The sequence below is a fragment of the Lathamus discolor genome, chromosome 2 (genome assembly GCF_037157495.1).
Source record: "Lathamus discolor isolate bLatDis1 chromosome 2, bLatDis1.hap1, whole genome shotgun sequence".
Lineage (NCBI taxonomy): Eukaryota > Metazoa > Chordata > Aves > Psittaciformes > Psittacidae > Lathamus > Lathamus discolor.
Window position 1 is genome coordinate 113,527,527 of NC_088885.1, and position 18,022 is coordinate 113,545,548.

The window sequence follows — 18,022 nt, forward strand, 5'->3', positions numbered from 1 at the left end:
TCAGAAACAGAATATTATGTATGAAGTATGTATGAAGAAAATTAAGTATGAAAATTTAAATTATTTTTCTTAAAGCTTCTGGGTTTTGCAGCTGCTAAAGATGGTGCGAGACTCTACAATCACTAGCTCTGAAAACCGGAATTTCTTATATTTAGTTTTTATTTATGGTTTTAGATCATTATGGTTTGACAAAGTATCAATCTCTACCTGTTTTTTAATAGAGTTTTTTTTTATGCAGACAACTGTTCTCTCGCTACTGCTTAAAGGCGAGAGGTGGAGAGAGGGGGAAGGAAACTCATTACATAGTGAAATTCACCCAGTATTTCCGGGACTTCAACAACTTTATAACTGGTCACCAAGCAGCATTCATTGATCCTACTGAATCCTCCTTTTTTCTTTTTTTTTTTTTTGTTTGCTTTTGTTTGTTTTTTGCTTCAATCCAATAAGGAGGCAGCTTTCTAAAAAAGCGAAGAAACAAAAACACTTTTTGACACAGAAGACAGCATATTCTGAACCAGAAGGGTAAAACCTAAACACACCCAGCCTCATTAGAACAGCTTCATTAGTAGCTGGACGTTGCAAACCAGGAAGATAAGTTTGCATATTAGCATTCTCCAGCAGAGAAGCTTCCCATAAACTACACAAGACTTCGACAACATAAATATTTCAAGGTTACTAAAAGAACTAATTATTCATGATTAATAATTACTATTGAGAAGTATCCTTTTCTCCTTTACTTACAAACCTGGGTTCTACAAACATGTTAGTTTAATGTATTTACTGAAGACTGCCTAGGAAAACTATGTCTTCTGTGTAAACAGTTGCCTTTGCAATTGCATTATGTGTGAACTTTAAGCCACATTCATGTTGCTCTGCTCAGGCAAGGTTTAAATAAAAATCAACCCACACAAACAGCAAAGATTTTACAGATTATTTTGTAGTAATCAGTCACACTAAATCACATCAGACAACCCAAAAAAAGAAGAGGTTTAAAGTACAAAATCAGAATCCCTAACGTAAAATCAATTTCACATCTATAACACAGCAGGATTAAAATGCAAGGGTCCCTTGCACCTCACACCCCCCTAATTCAGGTGATTCATGGTATAAAACTCCACATCAGTTCTGGAAGACCCAACAGTTCGCTTCCCCTGTGTAAGATTAACAGTCCTGGAAATTACTAAGCATGCAATAAATAGTAATTGCTTTCTAATCAGTGCCGCAATATCTGATGCTTTCACCAAAGAATGCAAGATCATATAGAGGACTGTCAAGTAAAGCTTTGAGATTTAGGTGAATTCACATCAGGCTTTATCTATGTATATGAGTTTCTATGTAAGTGAATATATTTATATATGCAGAACCTGAAGTGCTCCATATATATTGCATTATCAGCTCTTATGTCAATGAATTTTTCAGACAGATGAAGTCTGTATGTGTTGACACTCATGCCGGACTCTTCTTGACAAGTCTGTTCCACACTGCTCCACTGAGGTGAACGGAAGACACCCACAGAAGGGCTCTTCTGCATCTGAGTAAGGATAAATCATCCTGTCTTCATAAACTCCATGCACAGAGCCAAACCAAGAAACTCGCCTGTTCTCTCAGTCTGCTAATGTCTCTGAAAAGCCATCAGAGAGGACCAAGGTGCAGATAACCAGCTGTTTCTTAGACACCTGTAAAATGAAGGATTTTTCTCTTTTTTAATTTATAGGGATTATGAACATGATTAGAAATAATCTGAAGGGTCCAAGCACAGTGGGAGGGAGCAAAAGACGTGGCTGTGCTGAGAGGCGCATCCAGCTGCTGAGCCTGCAGGTGCATCTGAAGTACACAGACAGGATGAAAGATTAAGGAAGGTGTTCCTGGGCTGGATAACTTGAATGATGAGGGAAGTAGTTTGCAAAAGTAAATGAGGAAAAAAAACATGCTTAGATGAAATAAGGTCTAGAAGAAAATAAGGTAAATGGGGGAATCAAATCACAGTTAGGATCTCAGAGGTATGAAGAGCAAAGAGAAAAAAAGAGAGAGATAGAGAAAGGAATCAAACTATGAAAAAAAAGTGGCATTAGGTCTAGTGGGAAAAATGATAAAAAGCTAGAAAGAGAAAAGGTAGCAAAGAGAATGGTGAATGTGGAAGCAAAAGTCTGACTTTAATATAGTAGAACAAACCCTAATAAGGAAATCGTAAATTACCATACAATTTTCCGATTCCCTACAACATCTGCGTCTGACTGGGAATCATTCCCACCACAGCTAGGAAAGCCTGAGAAATATGAACATTACAAACAACAATCAAGTAAAATGTACTCTCTCTTCTAGATTTATAAACGCTCCAAGTCAGATATTCAGAGAATTGCCTGGCAAACAGCAGCACCTCACTCATACACTTTCCTGAACTTGAACACATCCAACTTTCCATCCTTCTGCAACTAAATACAAACACGAATGCTGTAAGTCTTGAGCAGGGCACTGTGGAAGATAAATATAGTTCTGCCTACAACACACACTTGTCTCTACAGGCTCATAGCATGGCAGTTGAGAAGCGTGAGGCACAGTTTCCATTTCTTAATAGAACATCAAATCACATGCTCAGCCACTTGCAGATTAAATCTTGCTGTCTTACAGCTGTGTGACTAGTGATACGATTATAGGAACACATAAAATCCTTGTAAAGATACTTGTCAGTTTGGGATTTTCTAGACACAGCTCATCCCAAAAAAGCCACAGTGCACAACACATGGCAATATGAAAAACACAGCAGAAGAGGGGAAAAAACATAAAAATTGCAAAATGCCCGTAACTGAACTAACATATATTGTGAATACGCAAATATGGTTTATTTCATATCAGCTCTTAAGCAGCATACAGGGGGCAACATTAGAGAACTGAGCTGCAGAAGGTGTAGAGGAGATACAGGTGTTTGAAATAAAAAAGAATGGCTCTCTTCATGGTAAATTGCAAGAAGAGGCAAGAGCAGACACCAAAGAATGATTTTTCACCATAATCTTTCTGACGTGCAGGACTTAGCAACTGTAGACAATGCCAAAATTCTTCTTTTTGGATCTTGCTGAAGTGCTGTCCCAGCAGCAGTCCAGTAGGATAAAAGGACACACAAAATTGCAGCCACACTTTAAGCTCTCTAACCATTCTGTTGTTCTCCATAGGTTTCCGTTTTATTACAGAAATGTTTTCACATGGAAATGACTTATGTGTACTAGGAGAAGCCTCTCTCCTGAAGATTATGGCAATACATCAAAGAAAACCCCAAAGAAAGCATCTGGTTGCCCAAAAGAATACTCTGTGTTCTAACTCCCCTTTTATTATATTTTTTCCCTGTTTCTTTCTAATGGTAGATAGATACAGACAAAAAGAAAGGAAAAAACAGTGAGAAATAGGAACAAGGAGCACTTCAAGGAAAAAAAGGTTAATTGCAGCCCAAGAAAAGATGCATGGAATGTGAAGAATGTCAGCAAGTAAATAAATCAATAATCTACAGTTATCATCTACATTCCTGAACTACCTTGAAAGCAAGGATATCTGCCCTTTACATTCCTGACAAGAGTAGAGATTTTCAAGGAAGCCTCCCCCCAAGAGCAGCAGGCTCTTTCTGCCAGCACCCTGGTGTCAACAGCTGATTACAAGAGAACCTTTCCCAGGGGAGTCTGTGCTACCTCTTTTAACAGATTAACAGAATTAACATACATTAACAAAGCACAAGATTGCAAATATCTTGGACCAGCCCAGAAACATTAACGATCTGAAATTAACGTTGCAGTTTAGTTGAAAAAAAACCTCAAGGTCATTGTCAAACAATTGCGAGAGCGATGCACTAGGTTTTCCCCCTCACTGCTGCTCTCTAAAACATCCTGGAGCCTAGCAGCTCATATAGAATAAAAACACAGATCAATAAAGCCAGAAGACTAATGTGGTTTTAGAGATGTATTTCTTCACAATGGTATCAGCATACTACAGAGTTTTACAGAGGAAATGGAAGCTGAGCAGAGACAAAAGGACATAAATGTCAGGACTTCTTAACAAGTTGGGAATATTCTGGATTGTTAATGTGGGAAAACAAACAAACAACAAACAAACAAAAAGCCAAACCCTAACAACCCCAGAACAAAAAAAAGTATGCAACTAAAATCAAGGATAGGACATCAAGAAACACAGCACAAACTAAGTAGACCTGCAGAGCAAAACAATGGGTGTTAAGGACCTTACTGACATCCATCCTACTCACATTTCCAGGGGGGTTACTTCAGACTAACTTTAGGCTGACCCTGTGAACTAACCATCTGCTAGAGGCTGAGATAAATAGCATAGTTTAGTTTCATCCATAAAGGAATCAGATCAAGCTGTGGTGCAAACCGAAAACCGGTAAATGGGCAATAACAGAAATTCAACTCGGAAGCATAATTCTGAGTACTAGCACAGATTTACCGGAAGTTGCAATATGACTCTGCTGCTATATATAAAAAAACTCTTGTAAGTTAAGTATCTAACTCTGTCTCAAATAACAGAAAAAATGGGATAGGATGATTCCACATGAGCATTGTTGCTGTAAAGACCACTTTTGTCTACAAGACATAGCAGTAATTCTCAAAGAATTGCTTTGCCACAGTAAACGTACAAGACCCACAGAAATCATCATACAGAACTATTTCTAAACTGGACTTGCTTGGCTTCACACATACACAGTATGCTTTTTGCATCACTTGCCTTTGCAAATGAAGCTGATACAATATGATCCGGTAGCTGGGGGCATCTTATGTGACTCAAGAAGTCTCTTAATGCTTATGAAGTGTGCAAACTAAGACAAGTTTGTTTCCAGTGCCATTCCACTGACAAATGCGGGGAATCCCCCAACTGCCCACATGCATTCAACAGACATTACAGTCATCTTTTAAATAAAAAGACACAACTACATTAAAAAAAAAAAAAAAAAAAAAGAGAAAGTGAGAAAGTCTACTGTACCTGTATGTTCTTCAATCCAAACTTGCAGATACATGAAAAGGAGTAGACCAGCTACTCCAAACATCAGTACAGACACAAAAACTTGTCTTAGGTTCATGACCCTAGCAGGGAGCTACTTTTCAGCTTTCAGAGGGACACATGTCTCACTTCCCTGAAATCTTCAGCATGCCTGCATCTTCTTCAGCATCTTCCCCTGAGACACCAACCTGGAACAACAAGAAATGGAGCTAGTTCTTGTGTTACATTTTAATTCTTCATCAGAGACTGTGCAAACATCATACTATATACAAACTGGAACTTTTACAAGCTATTGCTTTCAATGCTTAGATTTCTGCTCACAATCTCAATGCTCCTGCTACCCCTGGATGAGGTCCAAGTGTTTCTCAAGGTGGCTGCAGAAAACATTCCACCTCCACACCACCAAACATCACCTGCTGTTGTTAATGGAGGGAGGTGACACCCACAGTGAGATGCCCAGGTGTCACACCAGTCAACCAGTACCCACCAACTATCACAGATGAGCAGCTACAGCAGCAGCTGGAGGCATCCTGGGTGGCCAGCTGGTGCTGCCAGTTGTGATGGGCAACCCAGCGCCTCTGCTTCTGGACTGCATGACCCTGTGTGCCCAAGGAAGGATGTCTGCAGTCACCCCCATAACACAATTCTAATCACAGTGCCTTGGTATCAGTTCAGGGAGTCATATGTTTATATTTACCCTCAAACATGAATCTAAGTTGAGTTTTGCAGATGTCACTGTAAGATGATATCAGTAATGCTGCAGAAAGGAAATGAATGGATCAACTTTTTACTCAGCTACTTTGCAACCTGGGGAGGACTTGCAAAAACCCAATTCTCACCACCAAGTTCAACAGAAATGAGACTGAATATGAAACCTCACCAAAAAGATTACTTCCTTGCAGAGCAGAGGGCTCAGAAAAAGGAAGTAGCACGCCTGATGCCCTGCACCTGCCAGAAAAAAGGCTATAAAATGAAGTTTATAACAACAGAACTTAGAAAACACTGTGGGTCATAAAAAAGCCAACACCTTAACCTGAATCAGAATGCTGAAAGGATGTTACTAGAAGCTGAAAAGCAGCTGTTGAAACTGACCTGGTCAGCAAAAGGAAAAGTGTTAAAATTGAACAAAATGGAAACCCTTATAAGTGCATATTGGATAGAAGTGTCTGGTAAACTCACACAAAGAATGCAAAGACAAACTCAAGCTTTTAAAGGAAGACAGTTTACTGAAAAATATTTGCAAGAGAAATCTCTTAACAGAGCTAAAGTACATGAGCATCCAAATAAACAGAAAAAGAAAAATGCAGTCATCTAAGAGTTATTCTGAAGAGTACAAGTCCTGCATGTTCTGTAAATTTGTATTTTTAAGTAACTCAGCACTGTTACATCTATAATTGCTGTGTTTCACACACACACACATAAGGCTTAGCAGAAACTCCCATTAAAAAATAGCTGTTGAATGAACAAAGTAACTGCGTTCAAAAGACAAAAGATTTCAAGAACAACAAAACTGCATTCAGAGCTTTTAAGTGGGTTTTTTTTTCCCCAGTTCTGTGCCATTAAGACTATACGCTGCTCTAAAGCAATACACTAGCCTGCAAAAACTGTAAACCAGAGTTTAAATATTAATGCTTTTATACATAATTGTTCTGTAGAAGACAGCTAGACATTAACAGAATGTAAATGTTCTGTCTGAAGTTTTTTGTATGGCCATGAAGTATCTGGATTCAATCTGGACCATGGAAGGAAGACGGCTACTGTCTTGATTCTGCAGAGATGGCATTACCTATGTGTTATATACATGTACCTGTTTGCAGCTACTGTGATGATGCACAGGGTTGGAAGGAAGCAGTGAAGACTGGGCAAAACCAAAGAAAATGCTCTTCACTTCCTGTTATCTCTTGTATCTTCTAATACAATGCTCTCAGCACGCTCAGATTTGCAGTCTTCCTTTTTTATGCCAAAAGGTTTACTTAGGTCTTTGCACCTAACTTCAGTCATGCAGCAAATGCACTGTTTGCATGTCTTTAGAAATGTCTGACAAGACAGACACTTCCCAGCATAAGCAATGCTTCAAGAACCATTAGTCAAAGGACCAACAAATACAAACCTCTTCTGTTTTCCCCCAGACAAAAGCTGTGCTGTTCATGTAGAAGGACATTGACAGCATCTGGAATAGAAACAAAAAAGCCAAATAAATAAGACATGGATGTCTGAATGAGTATCTTTGACAGAAATTAATCAAACTGGAGGTACTAGAAAGCAGGAATCAGTTTCTTTTGGAAAAGTTGTTTGGGATTCATAACATTCTCATAATAAAAAAGCTAGTGATCCAGACACAAACCATGAATAGTGGCATTCTTCCGAATAAGCCCACTTTTGTGATTTTATCATTTGTTTCCATCTCTGACTACACAAAGCTGTCGCATTATCAGTCCTCCTTTCTGAGAACTAGTGTCCTTGCCTGGGCAAGAACACTGTTCTCAGGCCACACGGATGATGCGGAAAACAAAGTATCTCATACCACATCTCCATGAAGCATGAACTTTTCCAACACGTACAGGCAGGCATTGCTGCTCTCCCCAGCCACTTGCTCTCCTCATCCGTTATTGTCCAGCTCTTGTTACCACCAGGAGGGCTCATACACCTGCCATGTAACATTCAGCTAAAAACTGTTCCCAGAAGAAGGAATGTGTACCTTACCACCTCAGGAAGTGAGAAAATGCTGGTTTAATCAAACTACAGTCCACAAAGGATTTACCTAAGGAACAGTGCTGATGGGTCTTCCTTTACCTATACCAGCTATCACATGCATCTACAGCACATAATATACAGCTGACCTTGAGCAAACACCATCATGGTTGCACGCAGCACCATGTATTAGCCCTGCATCATCAGATGCATAGTAAAATTAAGAGCACTTCCAAGAAATTTAATCTGTGGGTAAGAAAACAGATGTTTCCTCTACTAGGGTAGTTTCAGTTTTGTGTGGATAGAAATTCCTAGAGGGCAACAGCAGTTTATGATGCATTTTTTAACTATCAAAAACCCTACAGCCAATTTACTCCACCACCACAGTCACAGCAATTATCTTTGTATCAAGAGTTTTCATGCTGCTTGCAATTAATTTATTTAAATTTAATTTATATGAAACTGCACTATTTGTTTTTGTGTTCTCTAAGTTTTAAGATTAATTTTAAACAGGAGTAACATCAGTTTTAATTAAGACTACCTATTTTAGCACAGGTTATTCTAAATACATCAAACCCATCCAAAATCTGAAGCTATTCTGCTACCTTATCAGATTTTTTCAGGCTTTTCAGCTTGAATAAGTAGTTTATTTAAGGTAGTGATTTGTAACCCACGTATGAAAAAACGATAGCGACATTAAGAAAAGTCTGTGTCTAGCAGTCTTCTAGTAGGACTTGAAAAATGGCAGCACAACACTGACAAATTTGCTCCTTCAGTATTAAAAAGCAAAGGTCATGAATAACACTCTAGCATCCTGCAAATATTCTTTAATCAAGATGAATGCTCTCTTGTGGCTGTGAAGGAAGAGACAACAAGCAATTACTTTCAACCTAAGTATTTTCAGAAGAGATCAGCTGTATCCAGACATAGGTTCAGCATCCCTAGTTAAGATGAAAATCTCTCCTTGCCTCCAGTTCTGGGCAACATGGCTCCACGGCGTGATGACTTGACCATCCTGCTGAATAGGATGCTTGCAATGGGGAAACTAATGTAGCCTAAGAAACTGCTGTATCCCTCTCACACATTCTGAACTCGATTCTTACTTTAGCCTGACTTCCCTCCCATCTCTTTTGGAAGTATGGACCCCAATGTCTCACATGTTTCAACTCAAGCCTTCACAGAAAATGTCATAGTGGCCCAAACACCCCAAAACTTCAAGTCCTTTTGGAGTACTGGAAAGAGATTACTGTCTATTGTTCTTATTTATCACGGAGAAATGGTCAATTTGGCAGATAAAACCACTACATGCCTTAGGTGACAACACAGACCTCTTTGCCCCAAAATTTTAGAAGCTTGATACATTTATATTCATTCACTTCTGTCCTGGGTTGAGCAGCAGCAGTCATTTTTCTCCTTCTTAGGAGCTAGTACAGTGCTGTGTTTTGATCTTTTGGCCTTGGAACAGTGGTGATAACGCCGATGTTTTCAGTTGCTGCTCGAATGTTTGGTCTGGCCAAGGACTTTCTGAGCCTCATGCTCTGCCAGGGAGGAGGGGGGGCTGGGAGGAAGCAGAGACAGGACACCTGACCCAAACTAGCCAAAGAGGTATTCCATACCACAGCACGTCATGCCCAGGATGTAACTTGGAGTTACCCGGAAGGGTTGGGTCTGCAGGGTTGGAGAAGGTATCGGTCGGTGCTCAGCTGGAGGGAGTGGGGCGAGTTATTGGTTGGCTGGTGTTGAGGTGTTGTATTCTTTCCTCTTGTTATTTCCTTTAGCATTATTATTATTGGAGGTAGCAGTAGTGATTTGTGTTATACCTTAGTTACTAAACTGTTCTTATCTCAACCCATGGGAGTTGCATTCTTTTTGATTCTCCTCTCCGTCCCTCCAGAAGCAGGGGGAGGGCAAGAAGGGGGGGAGTGAGTAAAAGAGGTTTGTGGTTGGGTTTAAACCACAACAACTTCTGAGGCCAAATTGTTTAATGCCACTGTCAAATTTAACAGTTTCAGGAATCCACATTCCTCTAATGTAAACCCCCTGCATTTTTCCAAGCCTGTTTTGGGTCCAGCTGGAAGACTCACATTCCTCAACAGGGCCAACACAAGCAATTGAAGTAGCACAGCCACCCAAAAATGGGGAACAGTGCATCTCCCGCTTTTGGTATGATTCCTAATTTCAGTACATCATCCACCCTTCTCTTCCTGGCAAGCAAACACACCTGTAGCTGAGGAGAGGCACCTCCAGTACTGAGGTACCATTACTGGCTTTTTCATATTCGAGACTACACAAAACCAATGGCATCTGTTTGCAGTATGCTTGGCTAACTTAAGATTTCCTTGTTACTGTTACCCACACCATCACTTAGTCACAAAATCAAAACCATATAAAAGCAAAACATTAGATTGCCTCAAACAATTTAGAAACATTTTTGTTAATACCCCCTCCACCTTTCTTCCTTCACCTGCAAAAAAAGTGATGATCAAGATACGTGTCTTAGCCAGCAGAGTACTAATGGGAAAAAAACAGATGTTCTTTATAATGGTCAAAGCATTCATATTACACAAATTCAAACCCTCTCAGCATCTCCTTAGACGCAACTGAATTAATGAAAGCAAAAGGAGGAAAAGGACACCGCAATCCCACACTTTTTTTTTCTCCCCTCTTTCCTTCCTCACCTCAAGAAGGAACACGTTTTCTGATGCCTCCACTGGAGCATCACAGCAAGAAAATTTTGTACCGAGGAATGTCCTGCTGGACACTGGCCCATGCTACTTTAGCTCAGTCAGCAGAATAAGGCACAGATATCTTCTCACTTGAACGCTCCCCCTCCTTCCTCACTTCTCATCTGTTAGCTTCTGTCCTACTTCACGCATAAGTGATCCTCCAGGATCACCTTTCCACTGTCCACATCTCAACTTTCTGGCTTCACAACAACTAACACAAGGCACAGCTCCAGCTCTCGACAATGCTTGCACAGTTCCTCTTGTCAGGCAGTGCTGCTCTTCATTCTAGTTTATTCCAATGCTTTCTAGGAATAAACATACAATATTTGCCATTTAATTTGTCCAGCAAGTTACACTGAGTATTATGATTGGGTGAAGTCAAAGTCCTTCCAGAAGTTTGAATTAAGTGCGCAACCAGATCAAGATAACCAAACTCAGTGCTGCTGAGAAAATTTGTTGAAATAAAAATAATAAAAACCAAACTTCCCATAATGTAGCCCTTCCTGTCCATAGGAATCTACTGAGGCGGATCAGGGTATGGTAAAAAATCTGGCAGGCCTCAGTACAACAGGACTGAGTACAGACAGCGCAATGTAGCGATGAGCTTCTCTCTCAACCCATGACAGTGTTTCAGTACCTGGTGACAAAGAGGGAGATACAGAGCATCCAGGCCCACTGGTACATCAGTGCTGCTGATACCTCAGCAACTTCTTCACCTGAAGAAATGCTTATAAGAAGGTTGTGTCAAGATGTAACGGAAGACACCATCTGGCCTGCACAACTTTTATCACTAGCAGTAATGGAAGATTATTACCTACCAACCTTGCAAATCAAGTTAAGAGAATCTTGTTAGCATTCCGTAAGAAAAAAAATAATTAAGTATTTTGTATTAATAGGTAGGGATTTCTTGTCAAAGGAGAGAACTGTTTAAACAAAACGAGCATCCTTCACTCACCCACTGAAAATCCTGAAACAGTAAAACCCCTCTAAAAAAATAGAGCTTAAAAATTTAAAATTTCAAGAGCAGTCAGGAAATTCCAAACACCAACACCATCAAAGTAACTTCCCACCCAGCCAAGTTGCATATATTTAACATATTTCGACTTCACTCTCCCTTGTTATGTTGCAGACCACAATGTTGTTACAGCAATTATGTTTTGTTATTAATGCACTTTAAAGCACACAACATGCTATACAAAATTATTAATGTGGCAAAGAAAATATGGTTTGCATTTGATTTGGCCATTAAAGTCACTAGTTCCTCATTATCCTTTCAATATATTTACAAAGGAAAAAAACTCCTTTCAACAAAACAATGGACTCAAACAAGGTTTATTTTAGTAAAGAAGCATATGTCAATTTCTGATGCCATTAAATTTTTCTATAGGGCTCATACTAGGTGACTGAAAGTGGTCAATAGCACATGCACTGCTTCTGAGAACATGCACAAATACAACCACTTACCTGGTCCTGCTCCTCAACCATAAATTCTATTGGACTTCAGGCTGTACAGTTTAATACACATGTCAACTTTCAGCCACTTGTGGGTTAATTTAAAGCTGAAGTTCTACTAATTATTCTTTAGAAAGAAACAAACAAAAGTATGCTTGTCTTAACAACAGCTAAATGCAGAGTTGTCCTGTCCATGGGTACATAGGTTAACACATCAGGGTCATTAAAAGTTTTGCTTATATAAAGAGAACAGAGAAGACACTCCAGCACTAAAAGTGCTGGGTTTGGAACTTCACCAGTTTACCAGACTATTCCATACCAAGGGTTTCGTTCTACAGCTGCAGGACATCTTGCTTTGAAAAAAGGAAAAAGCATTATTATTCTGTGTAACAGCTCCCGGTGAGGACTGGGGACCCCACTGCACCTCAGCAAAGATTGGCATACACAGCTCTTACCTGCCTGAAGCACTGCTAGAAGTCAGCAAGTAGTCCCCACGGAAGTCACCTGTGTTTTGGGAAGCTGGAGCTAACAGGAAGGCAATTTGATAGCTCTCAATCTTCTGGCAGGGTTGCAGGTGGACTTTCTTCCTCCTCTTAGGATAGGGGAGAGTAAGAAAAGGCCTGTGTCAAGGCAAGATCTTACATTTTTTAAACTGGTGCATTTATATGATGTTGTTTATAGACTGCAGCGAACAGAACTGTTATCAGCATGCCAAGCAGACTTGCAGCCCGCCCCAGCCGCTCACTCTACTGCTTGAAAACGCACGGGCAGCACTAGACAGTTTTTTAATTGTGAAGACATGCCCCGAATTCCCGACTCCCGCAGTATGACGGTGCGTGGGGCGGTCGAGGAGTCAGCAGAAAAGTTGGTGGCTCTGCAGAGCGGCGGGGGGGCTCAGTATTACCCGAAACTTTTGGGGACGACCGGCACCCCCCCCCCCCGCCCGCCCTCTGCGAGAGGGGACGACCCTCGGCGGCGGCTCCCGGGGGCTGAGAGCCCCTTGCCGCAGACAGCCGGACCGGGCCCCGCTTTACCCCCCTCACCCCCTCGATCCGTCTACCTGCGGGCGGTCCCCGACAAACGTACTGGGGCGGCGGCGCTGCCTCCGCTGGGGGAACTCCCGGCGCTGGGCGGTGCCGGCGGGGCGCTGCACCCGGGGAGCCGCCGCTTGCGGGGCCGGGAGGACATCCCGCAGCAACCCCGCAGCAACCCCCAGCGCTCCGCACACGCTCCCCCCCATCCTCCCTCCGCCCCGGGTGGGGGCCCCCGCGGCAGCCCCTCACCTGCCCACCGCTCCCGGGAGGCGCCGGCGCTCAAACTTTCACCGCGAAACTTTTGGGGCCCCGGCCTGAACGAGAGCCCCCACCGAGGCCTGGCGGGGGGGGACGTCCCTTCCTGCCGGGCAGGTGAAGGGAGGGTTTGCCCGGCGGCGCGGTGGCTGCAGAGCTCGTGTGACGGCGGCGCGGGTTGCTGCTCGCCGCTCCTTGTCTCTGAGCGCCCCGGAGATTAAGCGCTTTGCTAACAGGTTTTGTTTGCCGTTACAGATCCGGAGGTAGCCTCTCCCTGTGCGAGCAAACAAATGTGTCTAAGCTACCAGGTAAAGGCAAGTCGTAGCTGTAAATTAGCTGCTGAAACAGGTGGCATAAAAACTTTATTGTCGTCTGTGGGAAAAGGGATGCATAGAAAAAATACTTAATTAGTGTTTATTAGCACTTCGTATGTGCCTTGCAAACGTTACCAGCTTATTCTGACAATAGACTAGCCATGTAGATAAATAATGTTATCTCTAACGGGCATATTGCTTCGCTTATGTTTCTTCAAGGAAGTCCTGGAAGAAGCATCTCTTGCTCTTGCTAAAATGGGGTAAGCACAGAGGAGTCTGGACTTTCCAGAGCTGTGCTCAAACCACTTCTATCGAGCCCTTCCCCTTCAGGCATTTCACTGCAGTGCTACATGCCTAGAATTACCCCAATACACACTTCTGACATGCTTCAAGTCACTGCCCCATTGCTCACTTACCGCAAAAGGCCTTTCTTGGAATAACAGTAACATAACACTTCATGTTTTTTACATATTCTACCCTAACAGGTCTCAAAGCGTCTCACGCACTGTTATAGCCAGCACACAGTGATCACTTCTCCAGCCAGCAAAACAGTCACTTTCAGTGTGAAGCTTAACACTGCCAACCAGCTTAAGACGGTGTTTCAGAGCAGAGCAGAAAGCTGTGTGCTGCTCTGCTTTCCAGGGGGTTTAACCAAGCAGAGTGTAATTATCCCCACCAGAGCTTAGACATTGGAGATAAGACATGTTCATTGAAAAGTGCCCCAGGATCTGCAGCAGCCATGGGCAGGCAAGACCTGTGCACAAGGGAGTTCCTGTGGGTTTCCAATCCAAGCGCTAAACCATCCTGCTCCAGTTTTTGTTGGGTTGTGTGAGTATGTATAGTTTCACTGTGGCGCTATAAATTTTCTCTCTTTTATCTCACTTGAGTATCTCCCTAATCGCAGTTCATTATAGAGGTCATCAGCTGAGAAAAGACCCAGAGAACAAAGATTTTTCCTTATTTTCATTTAAAGCCACCCATGGATCTGCTTCTAAAGTTCTGGTGAGAAAAGACTACTCCCCTCACATCTGTAGCTTGTCTGGCTCCCTATTAGAAGTAAAAGGGGAGGAAGGAGGGAGGGAAGTAAGTTTAACAGCAGAATATGCGAGTTGTTTGCTATTTCAAAAGATTTGAGCATGCTTCCCTTTTTAGACAGCCTGGCAGGCATGTGATACTATGATAACCATATGCCCTCACAAAAATAATGCACCCTCGTATTCAAATTACAGATCTACTAGTCCCTGATGGCCAGTGAGATTTTAGAGAAAAACAACATGCCTACTGAATTTTAGTTTCCTGAGGTAATACACTCAGAAGATTGTAATGAAAGTCACTGAAGCTTCTAATAAGGGTATACAGATTAACCTTCTGAGTGTTGTAGATTTAATTTCACTCAATAAGTACATGCTGCAAACATATTTCTTCAGATTGATCTGCTCAGGCTGTACCCATGGACTGATTGAGGTTATATATAACAGTGAAAAGATCAGATTTCTTGATATTTTTTTTTTCCAGTTAAAGGAATAAATTAATTGCTTTGGGATAAAGCCAAATCTTGTTTTACAACTTGATAAATACCGTCCCCCTCCAATTTCCTCCCCTCTGTGCATTTAGCTTGTATAATACTTGTTCCACCACAGGTTCTTCCAGCACAGAGGGCATATTCCAGCTATGGATTTAAGTTCTTTGCAAGATTAAAAATTCAACATGCAGGTGAAATTGGACACTGGGTTAGGAAGCTCATCAGCTACGTAAATGTAATCAGCACCTTCTGAAGCCTGACGTGGAGCGAAGAAGAAATGAATTACGAAAAGGCGGCGGCAGTCTGTCTGTGTCAGGGGGTTGGTACAGAGCCAGCGCCTGCATCAGAAACCCTATTCTTGGCAGGTTTCTGCATGTTTCTCATGGCTTCTCATGGTAGACAAGCAGCTCAATGGTTAAAGTTAGCAGCGTCACCTTTTGCAAGCAGTGAGGCAGCGCCTGGGTGGTGATGCCTCCTTGCAGTGACAGGAGCAGTAGGCGCAGTTGGAGAAGAAAGGTAAGAGGCCATGAATTGAAACTGAAACCTGACAAAAATTACAGGTCAATTTGTAGAAATAAAACCACTTTACAGCAAGACCAATTAAAGCTCCTTAAGCACATTTTCTGTGTAGATTTCCAGCTCAGCTTAGCAGCAACAGCCATGGAGGAAAGTTTGGCTTGGAGAGTAGCTTACAGCTACCGATGCTTGCAAGTGCTTCTCTAGCGACTGCTAGTGCACACTGTGTCAGTCCCCTAAATGCTCCGTTGGCACTCGGACCTTTCCCTGGTGTGAGGTGGGATGGAAACCACATGAGCCATTGCTGTGAGCTATTAGGAAACCTCTTGCTCTTGCTCAGCTTTCTACACAGCCCAGGTTTCCATCTGAGATTTTACAAAGTTTACAGCAAAGCTAGCTCAGCCACCCACACACATACACACATTCAAAGAGTCAGAAACTGTGATTCTTATGTTTAAAGAATAATTTAATATGAAAACCATGACTTGGGTAGCAGCTGGGACAAAACTGTGCCTGTTTGGCCTGATCCTATTCCAAATGGGAAGGATTAGACCTTCAGAGGGTTTTTTAGATTAGTGAAATTCATTCCAAGTACCATTATCATTTACTGCAGTGAATTTTGGGACGGGCCACACTGGCACAGTTTCAGTGCTGTGTGTTGTATATCAATATAGACCCGATCAGACAAACCTTTGGTGATTAAAAGCATTTTATCATTATGAAGGTGTCTTTTGCTGCAGGGCATAAACCATTCAGCAAGTAGTTTCATCTTATTTCCTTGAGCTTTTTTAATTTTCAGCTAATTAGCTAGAAATACACCGCCTACAACATGCTTCTTTTCCCAGTTAGGAGGATAAAATTTGCCTCTACTAAGCATTGCTATGGGGCATTTGCTTGTTTCTTTAAAAAAACTGCAAGCAACTTAGTATAAAATTCATTTGCTCAGTAACTGGCATACTGGGGTAATTATCAAAGCCTTTCGAAGCAAGTTGTGTGCTCATTCAGAAATATTAGGCAATTCAGAGTATCTGTTGTTCTTCAGCTATTACAAAGTTTTGTTTTTAAGTCCCTAAAAACAAACTCAACTTGACTTAAGGACTTCAGTGAGTTAACTGTGAAGCTATTTTATTCTAATGGACTCCTGTCTCAAAAAATAGCCAAAAGAAAACAGTAGCTGCAGTATTTTTTTTCTGAAGGTTTGTGTATTATCTTACTGCAATTCTAAAATGTTCTTCAAATGGCAGCCACTACTCTGTCAAGAGCTGCAGGGATGGAAAATGCCTCAGGATGTCCTAAAAATTGATTTTCTGAAAAAGTGAATTCATTCTGTGTTTAAAAGTCTGGTGAGGTCTTCCAGCCACAGATATGAATGGGAGGTTAAGATTAGCTCCCCTTCTCTTAGCTCCCCTTCTCTTAGCTCCTCTTCTCTTACTCCCTCTTCTCTAACACTGGATAATCAGGGTGTATGTATGTTCTCATGCTGTTATATGCTGCATTTACGTCTTAGATCAAAGTACTAGATTTGCAGGCTCCATGCAGGGAGGTTTTCCAGACAATGCTTGATAAAGCCCTGAGCAACCTGGCCTGACTCCATGGCTGACCAGCTGTGTGCTGCAGATCGGACTAAGGGTTTCCTGTGATAGCATCCTTTGTGAGTTACCCTGTGCTGTCTCCCTAGATAGGACATCTAAAAATCAGGATGTCATGCTTTTACCAGAAATGTCTCATCTCCAAAAATGAGATCTGAAGACTGCTACCCTGCCACAGATGAATGAGTCCTTAACTACCATCAGAAGGATTCTGTTGAAATGTGTTTTGTAAAGCAAGGAGGAAATTCCTCTGAAAACCTTCATCACTTCCATGAGAAGATTCTGAAAGAGGTCTGTTTTTCCAGGGCTTTTGAACAGTGTTTGTAAAATCTGTGTAACATTGTAATTTCTAGTTTGCCTAGGTCTAGAGAAGGGGAAACATTTCTCTTTTTTTCTGCCAAATAATGCTAGATTATGATACCTCCTGGAAAAGAAAAGCCTATTGTATTAGAATGCCTAGCTGGGAGACAATTTCTTTGGTGTTTCAGTTATTGGTATCACAGTGTTCACCACAAAATTAATTGTGAATTTCTTGTTTGATTTAAATACTTTAAAGGCATTCATAAAGATCTTGAAAGATATGTTCTTCATGCTTGTCTTTCAGTTTTGATTGAAGAGATCTTAGCAGATCATCTCCCTCCTTACTGTGGAGTCTGTATTTCTCAGCTAAGACTGACTGCTCTTAGGCAATACACAGACTGAACTCCTCTTCTGCCCCCCAACCCCTCTTAGACCAATTTTACCGTCTTTTACATAACTACTAAATGTCAGAGAAGTAAAATCTGAATATTGTGCTCTGGTCTCTACACATCCCCTGAATGTGAGACAAACAAAATTCTCTTACTCCCAACAGCACTCCTGGTAGTAGAAAGTTCTGCACTGATTCAACATCTGTTGACAAGCTGTCTATATAAATCGACAGAGAAAT

General features: G+C 41.6%; 1 protein-coding gene across 4 annotated transcripts in view; it reads right to left on the reverse strand.

Annotated features, from left to right (window-relative positions):
• The window catches only part of CHST9 (carbohydrate sulfotransferase 9), a 90,186-nt gene extending 76,833 nt beyond the window's left edge, over positions 1-13,353 (reverse strand). Inside the window, exons 1-4 of one of the 4 annotated variants that reach the window (XM_065668168.1) lie at positions 13,148-13,353; positions 12,320-12,456; positions 7,106-7,165; positions 4,978-5,183 (exon numbers count right to left, since the gene is read on the reverse strand). In XM_065668168.1, the coding sequence (XP_065524240.1) occupies positions 4,978-5,074 (97 nt within the window). In that variant the 5' untranslated portion in view covers positions 5,075-5,183; positions 7,106-7,165; positions 12,320-12,456; positions 13,148-13,353. The other 3 variants (XM_065668171.1, XM_065668169.1, XM_065668170.1) reach the window with 3 other exon arrangements.
• Between the last annotated feature and the right edge of the window lie 4,669 nt (positions 13,354-18,022).